This window comes from Sminthopsis crassicaudata, chromosome 2 (genome assembly GCF_048593235.1).
Source record: "Sminthopsis crassicaudata isolate SCR6 chromosome 2, ASM4859323v1, whole genome shotgun sequence".
Lineage (NCBI taxonomy): Eukaryota > Metazoa > Chordata > Mammalia > Dasyuromorphia > Dasyuridae > Sminthopsis > Sminthopsis crassicaudata.
The window spans coordinates 329051636-329075038 of record NC_133618.1 but is presented as its reverse complement, the minus strand read 5'-3'; the positions used below and the strand labels follow the sequence as shown (position 1 = coordinate 329075038).

The following is a 23403-nucleotide window of genomic DNA, read 5'->3' as shown; positions in this document are numbered from 1 at the left end:
GGGCAATCTATATTTTCATAGGTATTCCTCCATTTCACTCAGGTTGTCAAATTTATTGGCATAAAGTAACTTCTGATAATTGCTCTAGTTTCCTTTTCATTGGTACATAGTTCTCTCTTTTCATTTTTGAGATTAACAATTTGATTTTCCTTTTTCTAATCCAATTAACTAAAGATTTATCTATTTTTATTTCATAAAACCAACTCTTAGTTTTATTTATTAATTCAATAGTTTTTTAGTTTTGATTTCATTGCTCTCTCCTTTTATTTTTAGAATTTCAAGTTTGAAATTTGATTGAGGTTTTTAAATTTATTCTTTTTCAAGCTTTTTTAGTGGCAAGCCCAATTTATTGATCTTCTCTTTCTCTATTTTATTCAAATAAGCATCTAGAGACATAAATTTTCCCCTTATTACCACTTTGGCTGCATCCCACAAATTTTGGTATTTTTTGCATTATTATCATTCTCTTGGATGAAATTATTGATTGTATGTATGATTTGCTGTTTCACTTAATCATTCTTTAGGAATTTAGGGTGTCCAATTTCTTTTTGGTATATTTTCCCCTGTCCCTTTATTGAATGTCATGTTTATTGCATCGTGATCTGAAAAAAAAAATACATTTACTATTTTTGCCTTTCTGCATTTGATTTTTAGGTCTTTACATCCCAATATATGGTCAGTATTTGTATAGATTCCATGAACTACCGAGAATAAAGTGTATTTCCTTCTGTCTCCATTCAGTTTTCTCCAAAGATCTATCATATCTTGTTTTTATAGTATTCTATTTACCTCTTTAACTTCTTTATTCTTTATTTTGTTGTTTGATTTATCTAGTTCTGGGAGAGCAAATTTGAGATCTCCCACTATTACAGTTTTGCTGTCTATTTCTTCTTGCAATTCTCTTACCTTCTTCTTTAGGAATTTAGATGCTATATCACTTGGTGCAAAAACGTTTAATATTGATATTGCTTCATTGTCTATGGTACTCTTTAGCAAAATATAGTTTTCTTCCTTCTCTCTTTTAATTAGATCAATTTTTGCTTTGGCTTGATCAGAGATCAGGATGGCTGCCCCTGCTTTTTTACTTCACCTGAAACATAATAGATTCTGCTTCAGCTTTTACCTTTATTCTGTATTTATGTACTCTGCTTTAAATGTGTTTCTTGTAAACAACATATTGTAGGATTCTGGCTTTGAACCACATGGTACCCTCCAAACTGGATTGTGAGGGAAAGGGATGGGAGGGAAAGCAAGAGAAAGGAAAGAAGTGAAGAGGAGAGGACAAGGCATTAATATGCCTTACTTACTAATACTTAAAAATATTCACTTACTAATCTTCCTTAGTTCAAATCCCATCTAAGACACTTGTTAGCTATGTGATTGTGGACAAGTCATTTAATTTTATTTGCCTCAGTTCCTTACCTGTAAAATGAATTGTAGAAGAAAATGGCAAACCACTACAATATCTTTGCCAAGAAAATTCTCCAAAAAAGGTCATGAAGAGTCAGACATGACTGAAAAATGACTAAACAACAATGTTAATAAATATGTGCAAGAGATACAAATATAAGCAAACAGGGCAGTCCCTCTCCTCAAGGAGTTTACATTTTATTTGAGGAAGATATGGAAAGGGGAGATGGAGGTGTTGGGGATAGAAGTGGGGGAAGAAATTTGGGAGTGAATGGAAGAAATAGAAACATGAAAAGTTTTCAAATGAGGATAAAGTAAAGCATCAACGGGATTCTTCTCCAGAGGAGAGGAAAAGTAGTAGAAAAAGGAAGAAGAGGATTACATTAGTAAATAGGAAAAACTTGGAATTTGAGATTTATTTTAAAAATATCTTTGTGATTATGTTTATATAATAGCACAACCAAAATATAACTGTTGTATGCTTGGCTGCTAGGGAAGTTTTAGGCAGAGTTTCTGCTGTGGCCTGATTAAAAACTAGGAGGTGAAAATATTCTCCTGATTGAAGCAAAATTATGCAGTGCCTGGAGTATGCAGTAGACAAACAGGACTTCCCAAAGTTTTCACACATTTCTATAATAGTGATTGATTTTGTCATTTGCCACATTTGTCACTCTTAGCTCATACAGATAATTTAAAAAATCATGACTCAAGCAAGCAGATTTATTGGCAAAATCAATTTGACTGTAACTTTTAAACATGATGATTCATGAGAGTTGCTTTAACCTAAGACTTCATTTTGGGTGGTTGGATGGAGGATGATTGATGATGATGATGATAATGGTACTGAAATAAATAGTAAAGGACCATGTTTTCAGTGACTTTTACTTTTCAAACCATGTCATTTGTAACAGAACTATTTAGCTGGAGATTTCTGATTGCTAAGTTTTGTGTCCTTCATCTTACTTTTAATTTTCTATCTTTCCTCTCTATACCCTCCTTATTGTTCCTCAAACAAGTCTAGAAATATACTAAAATTTATACAGCTAACATTTATACAGTATTTTAAGGTCTTCTTAGCATATGTTAATTTATTTAATAGTAGGAGTTGGTGATATTATCCTTATTTTACACATGGAGAAACTGAGGCAAATGGGTTAAGTCCAGGCCTATCCAGGTGGTAATTGTCTGAGGCAGGTTCTCCATAACTTTCCTGAGATCTTCTTGACTTTAAGTCTTACACTTTTATCAACTGTGACTCCTAGCTAATGAAAAAAGATTATGACATATTATAACATAAAGTTGCAATGTAAAGCCAAAATTCTTTATTGATGAAATGTAACAATATTGGGAACCAAGTGGGTCATAATCAAATCTCTTCAACTTTCTGATTCCAGTTTTCTTTTTTTGTAAAATGAGGGTGTTGGTCTATGTGACTCCTAAGGTCTCTTCCAGTCCCAAATCTATAATCCTGTAATCTCATCTAGAAGCTCTCCAGGCTTAGCCTCCCTCAAGTCTTGTGAATTTTCCCCTCTTCTCCTTTCTATCTCTCTTATGTGTTTATCTCCCCCACTAGAATATAGCATCCTCAAGGGTAGGGCCTATCTTGTTTCTTTGTATTTGTATCCTGTGCTTAGCACAGTTCCTGGCATGTTATAACTTCTCAATAAATGCTTTGTCTCTGTCTCTGTCTCTGTTTGTCTATATATCTATCTATCTATCATCTGTCTGTCTCTGTCTTGTCTATATGTCTTTATATCTTTCTGATACTAATCAAGGAGGTGGAGTTGAAGTATTCTGGGTTTCTTCTGCTCCTAGAATTATATTTCAAATAACTATTCAATAGAACCAGATATCTAAAATAGTGTAGAAAGAAATCAAGATGCAGCCTTGGCATTCATGCCATTGGATATTGTTATATATACTATGATTTAGGTAAGACACTGAAGACATAAACAAATATTTATACTGTATAAATTGATGTGTTTTCAAGCTGATGCATTCCTAAACTGAGTGCTTCTGTTATGGAATAGACAGAGTCCAGTTATTGTAGCAGCTTTGTGGCAAGATCTGAGATAAAAAACAAAACAAAACAAAACAAAACAAAAAACACCAAAAACACCAAAAAGTGAAAACAGCAATCTTTCTTATCTTGGGAACCCAGAGCTATCCTTTTAGATAGCAAGCAAAAATAATATAAAAATAATTAGAGTGTATAGCCTCTTTGCCTAAGAGGATCATTATTTACCTAAGTATTTTTGTTATAGATTAAGATCTTGGTTTTTAGTCTGATACATGGATTTAAATGCCTTCATTATTTGCTTTCACTTTTAAGATTAGACCCTCCATGATAAAGAGGTTAATTGCAACCCAATAGAGCTAAACTAATGTTTTATTAAGGAGGCAAAGGCATTCTGCACTTTGAGCAGAACAAATGTTCTAATAATACCACAAGCATCTTGCAGAGCAAGTATTAGGCTGTTCATATTTAGCTGTCTATTCACTTTTTTTCCGTATCCTGAACAAACCTACGTAATATCAGTAAGCTGTGCTGAATAATCAGTCACACAAGTTAGGTTTCTGCAAAGGTGATATCAATAAAAGTATCATTGGGAAAAGTTAGAACTGCTGATGCTTCTTTTTCCTCTGACCTAGACAGTCTGGCCGCTCAGCTTTTTGAAGTTGGCCTGAGTAGTGTTGGAGAGTGAGAACAAATGAGCTAATTTAGCTGAAAATTAGATGATTGTGCATTACTTAATTCAAAATTCCAGACTACAAATGACTTCAGTGGGCATTCCTTCCACTATGATTGCAACATCTCTACAAAATTTTACATTTTGCCATGGCTCCCAAATTCATTGTCTTATTATCAGCCTCCAGATGATGAATCTCAGCAAACAAAATTAGTAGGTCATTGGATGACTCCAAATCTTTCCATAATGATATATACAAACTGTGCCAACCCCAACATTACTTCTCTACCATGATAAAACATTTAGAGAATACAGTAGAGGAGTGTTGACTTTCAAAGACGCTTAAAAAAATGTCAAGATCTTGGTAGTGTACAGTAGATAGAGCTAACTCTGGAGCCAGTAAAGGCATGAGTTCGAATTTAGCCTCAATCATTTACTAGTCATGTATCTTTGGACAAATCATTTAACTTCTGTTTAGCTCAGTTTCCTAAGTCATAACCCCCTAAAATAACAACAACAACAAAGAAATACATAATAATAGTAGCACTTATCTCTAAGGCTGTCATAAGGATCAATTAAGGCAATATAGTAAAGCACTTAGCACAATGCTTGACATAAAGTAGGTGACTTTATAACTCCAAGTTATTATTATATTTATAAAATGCTTTGTAACTTTAAAGTGCTGTACAAATAATAGCAATTATTATTTAATTTTGTCATAATGTATCTGGAAATTTAGTGGTATTTTTTTGAAGACAGTGGAGAGGTTTGCCTGGAAAAAGCTGCAGTAATTCATGGCTTTCAGAGTTGTTTAATATAATTCAGTATTCAAGCTTGCCTTTATTCTGGGGAAATGATGGAAATTATCTTAAGTCTCCTGGCATGCAACTGAAAAAATGATGAATGCTTATCTTTAGTCTGTCTCATTTTTGCCTATCTTTCACTTGTCTTGCTTTCATTTTTCTGTCTTTATCTCCTATTTTAAGTATGAAAAAGTGGGAATAAACTTTACAGATAATTCTGTTTTAATCTTTAAATTTATTCAGAGTAGATAGCTTAATACTACATGTAATCCATTGCTTCTCAGACCGATTCTGGCTCTTGTTCTTATTATTTTCCTATATGCTACATTTTATTATTAGAATCCATTAAGGTAATTAATTAATTCTTTCCAAACTCCTCCTAAATTTTTTTTCTATTTATGCAATTGCAGTTTTTTAAATCCCAATATAATATTTCACTTTGGGGGGGCTTATTTTAGTACATTGGACAAGGTTATTGGGATAATTTTGCATTCCGATTCTTTCATTTATCACATTAGCCATCTTTACTAGATCTATGTCAAAAGGAAAATATAGAAATGACTTCTATGTTATATTCAGGTCACTGATAAAAATGTCAAACAAGAATAGGCCATGGTAAGAGCCCTGTGGTTTACATAAGAAATATGTGAGTTTGACACAGAATTAATCTTTACCCCTTGGATATGATTTTTCATTTCACTCAATTGCAAATGAACAATAATACTATAATTTCACTCTCTTATCCACAAGAATACTATAGAACATTTTGTCAAATTCTTTGTTAAAATTGAAGCCTATTATGAATCTGATATTGCCTAATAATACTATCAAAATGGCAAAAGGAATGCAGTTAGTTTTGATTTTAATTATCTTGTCCCTAGGAGCCAGGCCATGTATTTCTTTATTCTTTATACAGAGAACAGTTAATTCTTTTATTAAATCATTTTCTTTGTTTTTATGAATTTGTGTATAATCATTATGAATGACTATACATATATATCTTTGATACCATATTTTTAAAGAATATTTTCTCCTTTTTTTCCTATTTTCTGATATTATATTCAGGAATATTATATCCTTTAATGCTTCTATCTATCTTATAAAGTGTACCTGGCCTTTTGGACCCAATGCCATTATGTAGCCTTCTAAATTTATATGATTCTTCCCTGTTGTATCCTTACCTGAACCTGCCCTTTCTTAGAACCACTTTTTGTTTCTGACACTCAGGATTTATTACCATTACACTCATGTCCTTTTCATTCAAATCACTTCAGCTCCTCTAAGCTTAACTTAATTCAACTGAGTTCAATCCAACTCACACTTATTAAATATCTATGATATATGAACCTGTGGTAAATGTTGGTGATACAAAGATAAAAAGAAAATATTCCTGGCTCCCAGGAAGCTTATGTTCAATTGGGAAGATGGGACATATACACAAATAAACAAATACAGGGTTATCCACATAGAAAAAGATTATGAATAAATATGTGACTGACCATAAAAGCTTTGCATAGAACTGATGGTAACTGACCTGAAGTATGAAAGATTCTGAAGATGTGATGATGTAAGGATCGAAGAGGAAGTATATTCTTGGCATGGGATTCAAATGTATGGAAATAAGTACATGATGCTACACTAGAAGTTTACTTTGGATTGAGCATGATGTATATGAAGGGCAATAATGTAAAATAAATCTAGAAAGTTAGATCATAGTCCTATTGTGGAAGGCTTTAAACTCCTGGTTGAGTAATTCATGTTTTATCCCTATATGGTGGCAATAAAAAATTCTGAACACGAGAGTAACATGGTCAGACTTGTGCTTCAGGAACATTATTTTTAGTTTTATCAGACAAGAAAATGATTCTAATTAGGAAGCCATTGGAGTTGTACTAGTAAAGGATGATAAGACCTAGGAAAGGAGTTGTGGAAATAAAGAGGATAGGAATGAATCTGATTAATGTCATGTAGGTAGATCCAGTAAGACTCAGTAATTGATTGGGTATAGAGTAAGAGGGACAACAAAGAGACAAGCTTGATAATGAGATTATGAATCTGAGTGAGCAAAAGGAATTGGAGAAAGTAGTTTGGGGGAGGAAAATATATTCTCTTTTAGATATGCTGAGTTTGGGATACCTATAAGAAAGCCAGTTGTAACTGAGCAATAAGTTAGATGGGAAATGTGGGAGATACTAGAGGTTTTTATATAGGGATTTTATATATATAGGGATCCAAGAGTTCTACATAGAAATATTTGTTTCTAATTATAATATAGTAGAAGACCAGTTCTAATCAGTTCTGCCATTGAGTGAATTGTTTGTACCTTCCAAGGCAATAATTGCTAATTGTGGTTACTTTATCTGTACTAATGGGCTAAGGTTAAAAGTTTTCTTAGGGACAAGGCCCCTATTTTTGTTATTTGACCCCATCCTTACCCTGGTTTTGAATTATAATTACTTCATATCAAGTAGGAACAGATGAGTGTGCCAGGGAAGGTATGACAAAGCTGTCACCTCAGAACTATAATGCTGACCAAATATTACAGGTCTATGAGTTCAGTGCTCAAGAAGTTTTATTCACCTACTAAAACATTCTCAAACAAACAAAAAAATGTATTCCTGCAATTGTGGCATAATGCTACCTTGTAGCAAGACTTTTTGCTTTTTGGAGATTTAGATGATGGTTGCCTATTCAAGTTCACCAGGTGAGAACTGCAAATTTTCCTGATTTTTATGTTAAATATCAGTCTTTTAATTAAAATAAAACAATTAACTTTAAACGTCAAAACAGTTAGTACTTTTCAGAGACACTCTTAAAATTTTTGAAGAAGAAATATAAGCAAACAACTCTGAAACATAATTTTCTTTCTTCACTAAATGTTGTTTTATTATTCCTAATTCTTTCTTTCATGAGAGTAGAGGGAGATAGAGAGAGAAGGAGAGGGAGAGAGGAAAGGAAGGAGAAGGAAAGAGAGAGAGGAAGAATGAGAGAGAGAGAGAGAAAGGGAGAAAAAGAGGGAAAAGGATGGAGAGGGACAGTGATAAAGTGCAGATGAAGATACCTGCCTTGGTTCCTTTCATTCACCTATGCAATTTTCCTAATCAAAAACTACTTGAACTTGTGCTAATTCTTGAGTCTTCAGGCAAAGTTTCTTCTTTCTTTCTTTCTTTCTTTCTTTCTTTCTTTCTTTCTTTCTTTCTTTCTTTCTTTCTTTCTTTCTTTCTTTCTTTCTTTCTTTCTTTCTTTCTTTCTTTCTTTCTTTCTTTCTTTCTTTTTTTTGCTACTACTCTTGCTTCTTTCAGTTATTTAAGATTTTTTGCCTTCTTCTTTTTTTTTTTTTCCTTAGTAAGGCAATTGGGGTTAAGCGACTTGCCCAGAGTCACACAGCTAGAAAGTGTTAAGTGTCTGAGGCTTAATTTGAACTCAAGCCTTCTGACTCCAGGGCCAATGCTCAATTCATTGTATCATTTAATTGATACATTCTTTAACAAAGTCGAGTTTTTTGCTTAAATTATTGCTTCCTTTTATTTCTCTTCCCCATGACAGTATTCACATGACATCATTATTTACTATTAGTTTTCTTATTCTATCAGCTTCCTCTTAATAAATTAGGTTTTTATCTCTCCTTTTCTCTTTTCACTTTCTTCCTCCCTCTCCTTGATTACATTCTTCCCTTTTTCCTTCCCCAAATACCTATCCCACTTTCCCAATCTCACTTCTCTTTTCTGTCTCTGAGCTCCCTTAAACTCTCAAAATTCTGTGATTAGAAGGAAATCCATGACCCACAGTGGGAGATGCATGGGGAAAAACATTTGGGCAAAGGTCAAATATTAAAAAAACGTGAACAGAATAAAGACTAAATAGATGAGGTACTTGGGAAATGGATCAAAAGCCTGGCATTGAGGCATACCATTAATATTTGTGTTAATAATGATATGGTGGTAGAAGACAAAATTAGTATGTTATTTTTCTTTGCCAAAAGCAGAAGAGCTAATAATTTTTTTTTACATTTCCATAATGATGTAGAATCAATTAGCCTCCATAACTGACAAAGACAGATAAACATGACAATGAGATTTTGAATCTGAGTGACCAGAAAGATGGCAATAACATCAAAGTAGTTTGGGGGAGAGAAATGCATTTTCTAACAATAGTTTCACCCATACAAGATATGTATGAACCATAAGAGAAACTGGATCTATTTTGAATCATAAAGTAGAGTTGATTCTTAAAACAGCAAATGATGGGATTTGAAAGGGAATTCAAATGCCTAATACATAGTGATGCTTAATAAATCCTTGTTTCCTTTCTCTTCTTTCTTGTTGGAATTTGTGATAAAAGAGAGCAAAGTTGGGCCAACCTGACAAGAACTCTAATTTTTAGAGAACAGATTTTAATGGCTTCAGAGAAAGGATAAGTTGAATCTCACAGATTAAAATTCTTTAAAGAGAAAGTCCACTTTGGATAGACAAATATCAGGAATGAAATTATTAAGACACAAAGAAAAATTATTCCAATGAAGAAGTCAAAGGGGAGTTATACATTGGTGCCCAGGATGCTCATTTACCAATATAGGTTTTCTTTTTTTTTTTTTTTTTTTTTTTTTTAAGAAATGGACATAAAGGAGAAATAAGGGCATGACTCAGCAGAGGATCAATATAAAAGCATGGCATGTTCTATTAAAAATTGTTATCAATGAAACTGAAACTGGCTTGGAAACTAAAAATAGTAATCAAAGAGCATTATGAGATGTGGGTTTTTAAAGCTATATTGGGGGAAAGAGATGTCAAAATAAAGGAATAAGATTGATTTCTTGGGATTCTCAGAATGTGATGATAGTGGAGAGAAAACTGAGTTCAGTATTGTTTTCCTTCTATTTTCTCAGCAGGAACATGAAATAGACAGAATAAAGATGGAAAATAAGTTAATATCCCAATAAAATATGAAAATGGGAAGAGAGCACAGATCTGTGTTTGTTAAATTCAGATTGCTTTTCTCAAATGAACTACACCTTCAGAGATACACAAAGAGTTCATAATCTGATTTTATTGATAGTGATCTTTGGAAAAATTGTGGAGAATAAGTGAGAAGAGGAGAAATATAAATCTTGTTCCAATTCCCATTCTTCCTCACAAAAGTCAAAGTTATAGGCTAGTGAGTTTGACAAAACTTTGCAAAATTGGCAAATTCTTGGCAAAATTCTAGATTGTATCATTAAATAGATGGTTATAAAAATAAGAAAACAACTCAAAAGGAGCCAAAATTGGTCATCAAGAACAGCCTATGCCAGATAAACTTCATCCATTCATCTATTTTTTTTACAGTTACCAGACCAATATATTAAGGGTATGTTGGAATATTATGATGTAGCTTTATTTTAACAGACCATCTGATGTCTTTCCTGATACATCTGTGGAGAACATGATAGAAATATGGCTTATATCATAATGTGTTAGATAGTCTCAAGTTGAATGACTAGAGCTCGATAATCATTTATTGATTTCTATGAGCCTTGTAATAACCCAAGAGTCTATTATTAGTCCTGTGCAATTGTTTTTGCCAAAGAATTGGATAATGGCATGGATGATATACTTATTGAATTTATAGATGAAGAAAAGCTAAGGAGATAGTTTAAAAAGTATTTTATAACTTGAATTCTTCTCATTTTTCCATGCTCTTAGCACCTTACTCTCCTACTCACATTCTGTGATCCAGTGACTGTAGCCTCATTGCTTTTATTCATACATGACAGTTCATCTTTGGACCCTGAATTTTCACTGTCTGTCCCCCATGTCTGGAAAGTTTTCCTTCTTTATCTCCTTCATTTTTTGCTCCTATCTTCTAAGGTTTCTTTAAAATCTCATCTGAAGTCTCATCTTCTACAAAAATCCTTTCTCAGTTCTTTTCAATCTTACTATCTTCCCTCTCACATGATATCCATTTTTTCCTATAGATTACTTGTATGTAATCAGTCTCATTAGATTGTACAAAAGCTATAGTTTTGAGTAATAATTTCACTTTAGCCTAGTCAGACCATCATAATTCCTAGTATTAAATTCAGATGTAGAGTCACATTTTGGTATGGGCCTTGATAATGTTTAAAAATATCCAAAGAAAAATGGAATGATAAAGAACCTTGAGTAAATGTTATGTAAAGATTGTTTATAGGAATTAATAATGCCTAAGAAAGAATAGAAAACTTAGGGAGAGCAGATGTTTTAAAATATGTGAAGGATGGTCTTCCCCTGAATAGCAGAACTACAAACAGTTAAGGTTGGAGTGATACAAATTTAAATTTGACACAAAGAAAAAATATTAACAATTATAGCCATCCAAAAGTCAAATGGGCTACTGGAGAAGAAAATAGACTCTTTCTTCTTAGTGATCTTTAAATAAAGGCTAGGTGATAAAAATATGATGTAGAAAAGAATCTTGTTCAGATATAGGTTAAACCTACATAGCCTCCAAGGTTGTTTTTTTTTTTTTAATCTGAACACTAGCAGGACACAATTTCTTTTTTCTTTTCATTCCATACATTTATTTTGGGGAGATATGGTTTCTATTATTACATCACAACTTGAATTATAAATTAATTGACATTTAAAAAAATATGTGATATAATAGTATAACGAAATGATCATCAGAATAAATCTGAGTGTCTACAAGACCAAAGAATTCTACTGTCTACAAAACAAAACAAAACAATATTCACAGGAAACAAATTGTTTCTTCTTGAGATAATTATACTTCCTTTGCATCTTACTTTTAAAAGTCTCTGTTTAGCTTTGACTTTTTCCATTAAGAATGCTTAGACCTCTATTTCATTGAATATCCATTTTCCCCTGAAAATTAAGTTTTTCTGGTTAGGCGACTCTTGTGATCCCATCTCTTTTGCCCTTCAAAATATCATATTCTAATGCTTTAATGATGTAGAAGCTACTAAAACTTATGTTATCTTGACTCTGGCTCCATGATAATTGAATTGCTTATTTCTGCTTGCTTGTAATATTATCTCCTTGACCTATGACTTATAGAATTTGGTTATAATTTTCATGGAGTTTTCATTTTGGGATCTTTTTCAGAATATGATTGGTGGATTCTTTGCTCAATTCTAATATTTAAGAAATAATTTCATCAGTGAACTTTTGTATCTCCTTATTTATTTTGCCAGTTCTACTTTGTAAATAATTTTTTCTTCAGTGTATTTTTGTGTTTCTTTTTTCATTTGGCCAATTTTACTTTTTAAGGTATTCTTCTACTCATTTTTGGTACTTTTTTTTTTTTTTTTTTTTTTTTTTTTTTTTTTTTTTTTTTTACCATTTGGTCTACTCTGTTTTTTCAGTTGTTATTTTCTTCACGATTTTTGTTATTTCTTTTACCAAGTTGTTGACTCATTTTTCATAATTTACTTGCATCACTTTGATTTTTCTTCCTAATCCCTCCCCCATCTCTCTTACTTGATTTTCAAAAAAAATTGAGCTTTTCATGATCTGAGACCAATTCATATTTTTCTTGGAGGCTTTGGATGTAGGAGTTTTGTGTTTCTTTCTTTCTTTCTTTCTTTCTTTCTTTCTTTCTTTCTTTCTTTCTTTCTTTCTTTCTTTCTTTCTTTCTTTCTTTCTTTCTTTGTTTCAGTATGTGTTTTGTCTTCTTTGTCATCAAAGTAACTTTCAATGGTCAGTGTTTCTTCTGTGTTTTGTTCATTTTTCCAGCCTATTTATTGATATTTGACTCTTTGTTAAAGTAGGCTTATGTTTCCAGGGTAGAGGGCACACTCACAAGCTTCAGTGTTTTGTACAGCTTTTATCAGAGATATAAGTTTTTAGTTCTTCCAAGGTCATATGATCTAATGAGAAATGTGTTTCCTACTTTTCTGGCCTATGCTCTTGGTCTATGAGCTCTGGTCTTCTGCCCTGGAACTCTGAGAAGAACCCCACTTCATTGCAGTTGCAATCTCTATTATGCTAGTGCTCCTCTTTATGCAGGGATTGCTACCCAGAACTGTGATTCACATCCAAGGATGGGCAAAGCAAGAGAATCCTGTAATCTTCTGACCAGTTGTTCAACCCCCTTACCATCTGTTTAATGAGCACTCTGGAAGAAATTGATGGCACAGCTGATTCTGTGGCTCTCAAGGCCTACTTCTAGTTTGCTGGTGCCAGGGCTCTTCTGGCATGGTCTGCACTGGACTATATTCCATCCTCACCCAGGCATGTTAAACTTTTCCAGTCGACTTTATAAGTTGTTTTTGACTGGAAAATTATTTCACTCCTCTCTTTGTGGAATTTTTTTTTATAGCATTACTTAAAGGTGTTCAGAGGGATTTGGAAGAGTGCTCAGGTGAGTTGCTACATTATCTCCACATTTTGGCTCTGCTCCCAAGAACTCTAATTCTTGATTGTAGTTATTTAATAATTTGGCATCCCTGGCGATATTCATTTTCCTTTTCTGTGCAGCTACCTAATAATAGAAATTGTTTAGGGAATGTTGAGAATCTATCTACTTACATTTGATTTTATGACACTTTTTGTCCTTCTAACAGTATGGTATGCCAGATAACCATTTTTATATGATGAACTACCTGTTCTATGTGTTGAGAACTTAAATTTTCAAGCTAATGAAATCCAAACTCATATGCAATCAACCTCAAGAGCAGTCAACATCAAGAAAAATGTGATCCTTAAAGATCACAGATTTAGAACTTGGAAAGAGCTTTCAGAGATTATTTAGCTAAATTCCCCTTATTTTGCAAATGAAGAAATTAGTTTAACTGATGTGAGATCATAAAATAATTGAAAAAAAAACCAACAGAATTCAAACCCAATTCTTCCAACCCAAGTTCTCTGCTCTTTCAACCATGTCATATTCAACTCTCTCCTAGTGACCCCTCATATTACTCAAAGGTAAACAGTTTGCATTTATACCCATAAAAAAGGACATCAAATTATTCCTTTCCTAAGAATTGTTATAGAATAATATGGCATATGATATTTTGTTTGTTTGTATCTACTTGATGTCATCCCCTAGAACAATGTAAACCTCTTTCTGGCAAAAGACATTCCATTTTTATTTTTGCATCTCTTGTGCCTGGCACATAGTAGATGCTTAATACATTTTTGATTTATTAAGATTCCCTATTCTGAAAAAAATCTTATTTTTATTAATCTTTTAAAATATTACCTTTTATTTTGGATATATCCTTCCTCCCTCTAATGCCCAGTAAGTCAGCCTTTGTAACAAAGAGTAAAGAAAAAGAGGAGCAAAAAAATCCCCCAACAAAGCCACCATCGCCACTGTATTTTTGGATATGTCTTAAATAGAAGAGCTCATAGAGCTATTTGTGTTTTTGAATATAATCCCCAGCTTTTCCAGTGAAAGAAAGGAGGTGAGTTCTTAAAGCTCTTTACAAGGCTAAGCTTGGGCATTATGAATACATGACGTTCAGTTTAATTTTAGTTTTTGTTCTTTATATTTGTTCTGTTGGAGTAATTTGTATATTATCTTTCTAATTTTCTTCTCTCTGTGTCAGTTTATATCTTCTAACACTTCTCTAAATCCTTTATATGTCATTTTTTATAGAGCAATCTTATATTACCTTCATAATTTGCTTAGCCCTCCCTCAATCAATGGTTATCCACTTTGTTTTGATTTTCTTTGCTACCAAAAAAACTGATAAAGTGATTTTTAAAATCTGACAAATGGTTTCATTAGCAGCTAAGTGGTATAGTAAATAGATGATTGGACTTGGAATCAGGAGATCTTCTCTTCCAGTTCAATCTGGCCTCAGGCAAATTTTTCGAGCTTTAAAATCTGGAAAAGTCACTTAACCCTGTTATAACCTCAGTTCCTCATCTATAGAATCAGTTGGAGAATGAAAAGACAAAGCACTCCAATTTCTTTGCCAGGAAAACCTGAAAATGGAGTCACAGGGAATTCAACATGACTAAAATGACAGAACAACCATTTAATTTGTTTGGGGAACTTTTTCTACCAATGCAGGTCAATCACTCCTGGGCAAATTATAATCTTAGTAAGTGCAGAGAATTATGCTACTTAGTGGATATTAATAACTGACATTAGTGTGATACTTTGTCATCATTATCCTTGACAATCACCATCACTTTGAATAATTTGTTGAGAGGAACTCACATTACTTCAGAAAGCAACTTATTCCACGGTTGGAAAGCTCTAATTATTCTAGTGTTCTTTCTTAGTTGAATCCTATGTCTGTGGTACTTATTTATTTTTAATGTAATTTGATTTTCCCACCTTATGACTTCATAGAACACAGGACCATATAATTGAAACTTGTATAGTGTAAGTTATATCATAACTATAAATCCCCTCTATGACACACTCTATAGGTGGTTATCAATCCTTTGCTTGAAGATCTCTGGTGATGATGATCTCATTATGAGATCTTTCCACTTTTGAACAGCTTTTATAGTTAAGAAGCTTTGCTTTCTACCAAATGTAAATCTGCCTTTCTGGGCCTTTTATCTTTTGATCTATATCTTGTACTCTGGATTCAAATCTAATCCCTTTTCAAGATGATAGTTCTTCATAAATTTAAAAATTACTCTCATCTATTTCATTAATCTTTTATTATCTTGTTTAAATAGTCTAAAAGTATTCAACTGATGTTCATGCTGAATGATTTCCAATACATTCACTGTCTTGGTCATATACCATTGTATTTACTCTGGCATATCCATACTCTTTCTTAGATATAGTATCCAGAACTTGAGACCTGTATGATCAATACAGAGCATCATAGGATTACTTACTTCCTTATTTCTACATACTGTGTCTCCATTTATGCAGATTTGTTACATGAGCTTTTTTGATTATCTTTTGTGACTGCTCTGTAACACTGTTGAATTATATTGAACCTGTGGACTACCATTAAAAAAGAAAAAGGCCTGGGTCTCCCGAATATGTGCAATTATTTTATTTTTAAACTCGTGTTGGAATTTGCCACTAATCATTTTAAATTTAAATATTAGATTCAGCCTACTGTTTTAGCCTTTTAAGAAAGTTTTGGATACTGACATTGTATCTAATATGATATCTATTCCACTAAGCATTGTGTTACTTGTTAATTGATAAGCATTCCATTTCTGAATTACTTTAAATGATTGATAACAATATTGGATGGGATAGAGTCAAGGATAGATTCATGTGGTATTTTAGCATGCATATCTCTTTGAGTCTGATCATTTATCCAGTCCTGAATATGCCTACATTTGTTATCATCTATCATTCATGGAGAGATATGAACTAGAATTTTTCTAGCTTTAAATATACTTAATTCTATGGTATTCACCTAATCTATCATTCTAATCATCTTGTCAAGCAAGGAAAAGACATGACACACTGATTTTTATGAAACAAGACTGGTTCTTAGTGATCTTTTTAAGTGTTTATACATTTTCCCTTTAATAATATATTCTAGAATTTCATCAAGCATCAAAATCTAGCTAACTGTATTATATTCTGAAAAAGCCCTACTATTTCTTCTTTGAAAAATTGTGACATTTTTCTCCCCTCTAAAGCTGTAGCACATATTCAGCTCTTCTTTCCAGTTTGTCAAGATCTTTTGGGATTCTGATTTTGTCATCTATTGTATTAGTTATAATGCCCAGGCTTTTGTAATTTTCAAATGTGGCAAGTGCTTGTTTCTTCATTAATACAAAGCATTTTTTTAAGGATCTAGCATGTGCTTAACACTGTGCTAGGTACTATGGGAGATCCAACATTTAGGAAAACTACAGTACCAGGTTCAAAGATCTTATATTTTGATAAGAAAGAGATGATTAAAACACAGAAAACTCTGACATATTGCATTAAATGATAAGTGCATTAGATAGTTGCAAAACAAAGTTATAAATGAAACCCAAGGGATGTGTGTGTGTGGATGGATAAGTAGGAGTGGAGGTAATTCCTGACTTGAGGAATCAGAAGAGAATCAGGAGAAGCTTTTTTAAAGGAGGTAGTGTTTGTTTTGGATTATTAAGGAGAGAGATTAATAAACTGCATGTAGAAGTTCATTGTAACTGCCATGTTGCCTGAAAGAATGCTTTTAGAGAACCAGATATTGTTTTAAGTGTTGGGGACTTTTGGAATCCAAAATTTTCATCTGCATACATATATACATATATACACATATGTGTGCATATGTTCATACATATGTGTATATGTGTTCTCACAATAGTAAATAGATGTAAATTATGATGTTTTTGAAATAATCAAATACTGGACAACAACCAATTTTCTCCCAAAAATTGTATCATGGCATAGAATAAAGAATATAACCAAAATAATTTTTGCACTTTTGACTTAGAGAGATTTTTCTTAAAGAATCAGGAAGTTTCTTAGTGTAAAAAGTAAAACTCCATCTAAAAAGTATTTTTGCCTGATAGGAGTGTAATCACCATTCTTGTCTTCAAGGTCTCTTTCCCTTATACCTGTGTGGCATTGTTGGGAGGATAAGAAATCATGATAATGAAATTAAAGGGGAGATTGTGTCCAGAGTATAAGTATTCTTGCCCAGTAGAGTATGGGGGGGGGGGGAAACTTTCTTCAATCCTTTTCTATATAGGAATTAATCTCCTACTAGAGAAAAGAAAATTATTCTTTTCTAATGCGGATGTCTGTTTGTCTATCTCTGACTCTGTTTCTCTATCTTTGTCTGTCTCTATATCTCTTTCTCTTCACAATGCACATATACCCACCCACACACAGGCATGCACAATATTTATAAGAGCCTTGAACCTAATAATAGTGATTTTTAATAGAATTAGAAATTATACATGATAAAAATGATAAAGTCATCTCTATATAACGAAATCTTCTCATCTACATAGAAATAAATATCTATCACAAATGCCTTTGTGTAGTATCATTTATAATTATTAGTCTCCATAGACAGCTGATAAAATGTAATTGAGATCCAGTCAATCAATGTATTAAATCACAAACAGAATTTAGATAGTGCTTTTAGTTTTTCAAAACACTTTACATGTATTAACTTATTTGATCTTCACAACAACTCAGTGAATTAAGTGCTATTATTATCCTCATTTTGAAGATAAAGAAACTAAGCCTCAGAGACTTTCCAGGGTCATGCAAGTAAGTGTCTATAGCAGAATTTGAACTCAGGTCTTCTTGACTCCAAGTATAACATTCTTTCCAGTGTGTCACCTATCTACTAATAAGCATTTATTAAGTTCCTATTTTTGTTCCAGGCATTGTGCTAAATAATATATTATATGAAAACAAAAAATAAGAAAATTCTCAAAGAATGTCAAATCAAGTGAGACCTATATATACATATAAATATATATTTAAAGGTTTTATACAAGGCAGTTTGAAGAGGGGAAGATACTATTTGTTGGAGGGGAGAGATCAGAAAAAGCCTAAAAGAGAAAGTAGTACTTGAGCTAAGTTTTGAAGGAAAACCAGAGTTTTCTAAAAGAAAAAGCCGAGAGGGAAGTATAGCCTAGGAAATAGAGGAGGGATTATACAAAGAATAGAAATGGTAGATGGAGTGGGCCTGAATGAGGAAGAGCAAAAAAGGCCATTTTAGACTGGATTTGGTTGCTTGGTTGTTATCTTTGTTTTCAAAGAGGGACCAAAATGACATCACTAATCTTAGTCTTGACTAGTCTTGACTCTATTTTAGAGTCAAGTTTACAGTATGTCCTCATTTATGGCTGATGAGACCAATATGAGCTTGGAGTGCTCATCCACAGTTTTGGACACAAAATAATTCCTGTGAATATTTTGGGGTGGGACCGTCTAAACTGTACATCTCAGACTTCTTCTGAGCTAATTAAATTCTGCTTTGCTCATACAGCATAGCACTTCCTCTGATAAGGGCATGCAATGCTGGGAGGTCCTGTGCCAGTGTCTCTCATGTCATACAAGCAATTCTAAAATTCTTAAGAGAGATCTTAAAATTATCCTTGTAACACTTTATCTAACCATCTTGTGAGCACTTGGTCTGTTCTCCATAAAATAATGGATTAATTTACAATAAGGCTGGCAATGTCAGTTGAAGCTAGGTAAATGCTCTTCTGAAGTTCCTGTTTGGTTTTAGAGGTAATAGGGAGTTGCCATAGTTGCTTGTACAAGGGAGTGGTTTGGTAAAGCTTATCATTTAGGAACACTATTTTGGCAGCTATTGTAGAAGATGAACTGAAGAACAAAAGAGTAAAAGTAATAATGTGGTGGCTTTAAATAGTGCTTTAAAATTGGTGAAGTATTTTTGCATATTATCTCATTTGAATTTCTCCACTACCTTATGATATAGGGGTTATAATTATTCCCATTTTACAAATGAGGAAATTGAGGCTGAGAGATGTTAAATGATTTGCCCAATGATTATATAACAGATATATGTCTAAAGCAGAATTTGAATTTACGTTTTTTTCTGACTGCCCACTCTCTCTTCACTTTGCCAGGTATAGCAGGGTGAACACAATAGGGAAATAAATTAAGAGGCTATTGAAATACTCCAGGCAGAAAGTGATATGAGGCTGAACTAGATTTGCAAGGATGGTGGTGCTGTTGGCAGAAATAGGGAATTTCAAAATCATGGTGGAATTAGAGGGAAAGAGAAGAAATTTTGTTTCAGAATATAGATTTTAATGTTCATATAAGACATACATTTGAAAATTGTCAATAGACAGCTGAGTAGATCTCAGAAGGAAGACTATTATTCAATTGTATCCATCTTTTTGTGATTCCATTTGGGGCATTCTTGGGCAAAAGAATGAGATAGTTTGCCTTTTCTTCTGCTCTTTTTTGCTGATGAGAAACTAAGGCAAATAAGGTTAAATGACTTGCTCAGAGTCACACAGCTAATTAAGTTTCTGAGTCATATTTGAACTCAGGAAGTTGAGTCTTCCTGACTCCAGACCTGGTGCTCTACCCACCATGCCACTTAATTGCCCTCATAAGAGAGTCTAGAACTGGTTATAAAGATGTAGGAGACATCTGCATAGAGATAAATGTAGAATAATTAAATTCATGGGAGAAAATTAGATTACTAAAAGAGAAGAGAAGGCTCTAAAAAAAATTGGGGTATATCCATACTTAAAGGGCCATCATCTGGATGATAATTCAGCAAAGCAGCCCTAGAAGAAGCAGTCAGACAAGATAACCAGAAGAGAACAAGAAGATAAGGATTCAAATTTTACTTCTGATACATATTAGTTGTATGATTATAGGCAATTTACTTAAGTTCTTTGAGCCATTATTTCATCAGCTCTAAAGCAAGGTTGTCTATCACACCTAGTTTACAAGATTATTGTGAAGTTCAAATGAGTTGATGTATATAAACTACAATATAAGCATCAGTAATTATTACCATTGACCATAGATGATCAGAGTGATTCTAAAGATCAATTTAGATAATAGATATAGCTATACACTATCAATATTTCTACATACAACCTACTCTGATTACCATACACACACACACATATACACACACACACATACACACACACACACACACACACACACACACACATATATATATATATATACACTTATGTATAGTAGCCCAGATCTAATGGTAATTCTAGAAAATAATCATAATTTTCTTAAATTTTTTTATGTTGTAACACTACATGAAAACAAAAAGATTTTGTCATCAAAAGATAATGGACTCCACTTTCTAAAGTCAGGTAACAGAATTGAGGCTACTTGTTAGTCAAGAATGGGCAATCCAGCTCACCAATTACTGCATGAAACTAAGAAGGGGACTAAATTTAAAAAGAAAATGCATTCTATTCTTTTAAATAATATATATATATATATATATATATATATATATATTATATATTATTTTAGATCTTAAAATAAGTTAAAAAATTAAAAAATAAAAATATTTCTTTTTGATCCAAACCAATCTCAATAATCAACAAAAGGAGCAACAAAAGCAACAAAACAACACATGTACACATGAACTGTATTCCTTTCTCCTCTCCTCCTTTTCTTCCCCTTTTCCCTCCCTTTCATTCTCATTTATTCCTTTCCCTCCCCTTCCCTTCCTCCCCCTTCTCTGTCCTTCTCTCCCCTCTTTTCTTTCCCTTTTCCTCCTTTCACTTTTCTTCCCCTGCAGTCTTCTCCCTTCCTCTCCTCCCCCTTCCTTTCCCTTTCTTCCTTTTAATTCAAATATTTATTCTAGCTCTAGTTCACATTTTCTTTTTCTCCATGGAACTAGTGAACACAGATCTTTGATTTCATTGTAATAGGAAACTCCTAGTATGGAAATTTCCTTAACTAATATAAGACAACAAACTTAGTTGTAAATTATAGTCTTAAATAGTTGTCTTGTCTCTGAGAGATTAAATGACTTGCCCATGATCAGACAGACAAGATTTTAAACTAGGTGTTCCTGACTCTTAAACTAGCTTACTATTACTATTTCACATTGCCCCTCTTTGATCATATATGATGTTGGAATAGACCTTGACACAAGGTAATTATATCATGAATTAGCCAAACCAAAAGGGCAAAAAAAATATTGTAGAAGAATCAAGAAGACTGGGTTTATTTTCCATACAATTGACTTTTTTTTCCTTTGAAGGGTTAGAGAGAATTGTTAAAGAAGAGAAGGTCTATGAAGGATATAGGTTTACTTTTTTTTTATTAAAGCTTTTTATTTATGAAGCATATGCATGGGTAATTTTTCCAACACTGACCTTTTCAAAACCTTTTGTTCCAAATTTTCCTCTCCTTCCCCCCACATCCTCCCCTTGCTGGCAGGTAGTCCAATACATGTTCAATATGTTGAAATACATGTTAGATCCTATATATGTATATATATATATATATATATATACATACATATATATGTATACACAAATATATACATACATACATACATATATGTATATATATACACATATATATGTATACACAAATATATATATATATATACATACATACATACACACACACATATATATATAGGTTTACTTACTGACATTTCATTAAAGTGAAGGTAGATAAAAGTGATAATAAATTAGAAAATAGGGGTAGCATCTTTATCTTTTCACATATGATAAGATGGCAATCACAATAATGAAATTAAAGGGTATAACAAGGATTTCAGAAGGTTTTTTTCTCCCTAAATTTGCCCATTCTCCCTTCCCTCATAAACATCACAACTCTTCAAAGAATCTAGAAGTGGCAGGGATATTAGAGACCATTTAGTCAAATTCCTCCATTTTGCAGATGAGGAAAATGAAACCCAGAGAGGTGAAGGGACTTGCCAATAAACACACAGGTAAGTAACACAGTCAGATTTCAAATTAAGGTTCTCTGAATGCATACACTTTGCTGCCTTTGTTTACTATAAGTATTTTTCAATAAAATTTCTTATGTTTATATTTTGAAATAGCCTTGGAGTCAGTTTTGGTGATTAATGGTCAGTGAGAGCCAAAAATAAGCTTATAATTATTATTCTGTGAGGCACTGAGATTTTATTTCCTCCTTTTTTAAGGTTGGACAAAGTTTGCCCGATTGACCCGGGCTTTGACAAATAGCCGCAGTGTTTTGCAGCAACTTACTCCAATGAACAAAACAGAGGTGGTCCACAAACATTCAAGATTAGCTGAAGTAAGTGTGTCATATTAACTTTGAGCTCTCAAGTCAGCGAGCATTGAATGGGGAGAGACTGTCTTCAAAAGACACTGTTTTCCAAATATGGCTAATATGCTAACATTTTTTCCCCTGATAGAAGAATGTTTCCTTGACAAGAAATTACTTTTATCCCCTACTGCTCTTGAAATAGCAAATCAGTTCTACTATGAATTATACATGCTCAGGTGGGAAATATTTTTTGAGTAAGGAGAAATGAGGCAAGAAAAACTCATGTATTCCACATTTCTTTTGACATCATGTGTTATAAACATGTCCTCTGTTTTTTTTAAATATAGCTACTAGAAATATAAAACATATAGCAGACACAATAAATATTTGATTTTGCTTAATCAATCCAAATCGAAGCCTGGAAGATTTTGTGCAGAGTTTAGTGTTAAACACTTATAGCAACATTTAATGCATTTGGAGATTTGTTTCATTTTCCAGCATTTTCACATAAAAAATGGCCTTAAATCTGTTACCATTTTTCCTTCATTTGTGTTGACATCAGGAAAACTTCAATTTTCTAGAGCTGTTGGAATTAGGGAATTATGTATTGTCATGTCCAACCAAAGATAAGAAAAGACAATGATGCAAATTTTAGATATGAAACTATTTTTTGGAAACATCTGAAGTTACAAAATGTGAGTTTATAATGCAACATAATGTAAAAAATGCCATGATTTTATAGTTATATTGCTGTAGTGATATAATTCTTGTGTTAGATTAGGACAATTCTGATGATACTATACATTTGATATGAGCCAGTTGTATTTTAAAATGTACCTAAATAAATATCTATTGCATGTTTTGGACAATTAGGGTATTAGACATGCTGTACA

General features: G+C 32.7%; 1 protein-coding gene across 1 annotated transcript in view; it reads left to right on the top strand.

Annotated features, from left to right (window-relative positions):
• The window catches only part of KCNH5 (potassium voltage-gated channel subfamily H member 5), a 472518-nt gene that overhangs the window by 89466 nt on the left and 359649 nt on the right, over positions 1 to 23403 (top strand). The window contains exon 5 of the mRNA XM_074290315.1: positions 22422 to 22537. Within this exon, the coding sequence (XP_074146416.1) occupies positions 22422 to 22537 (116 nt within the window). The remainder of the gene's footprint in view (positions 1 to 22421; positions 22538 to 23403) is intronic.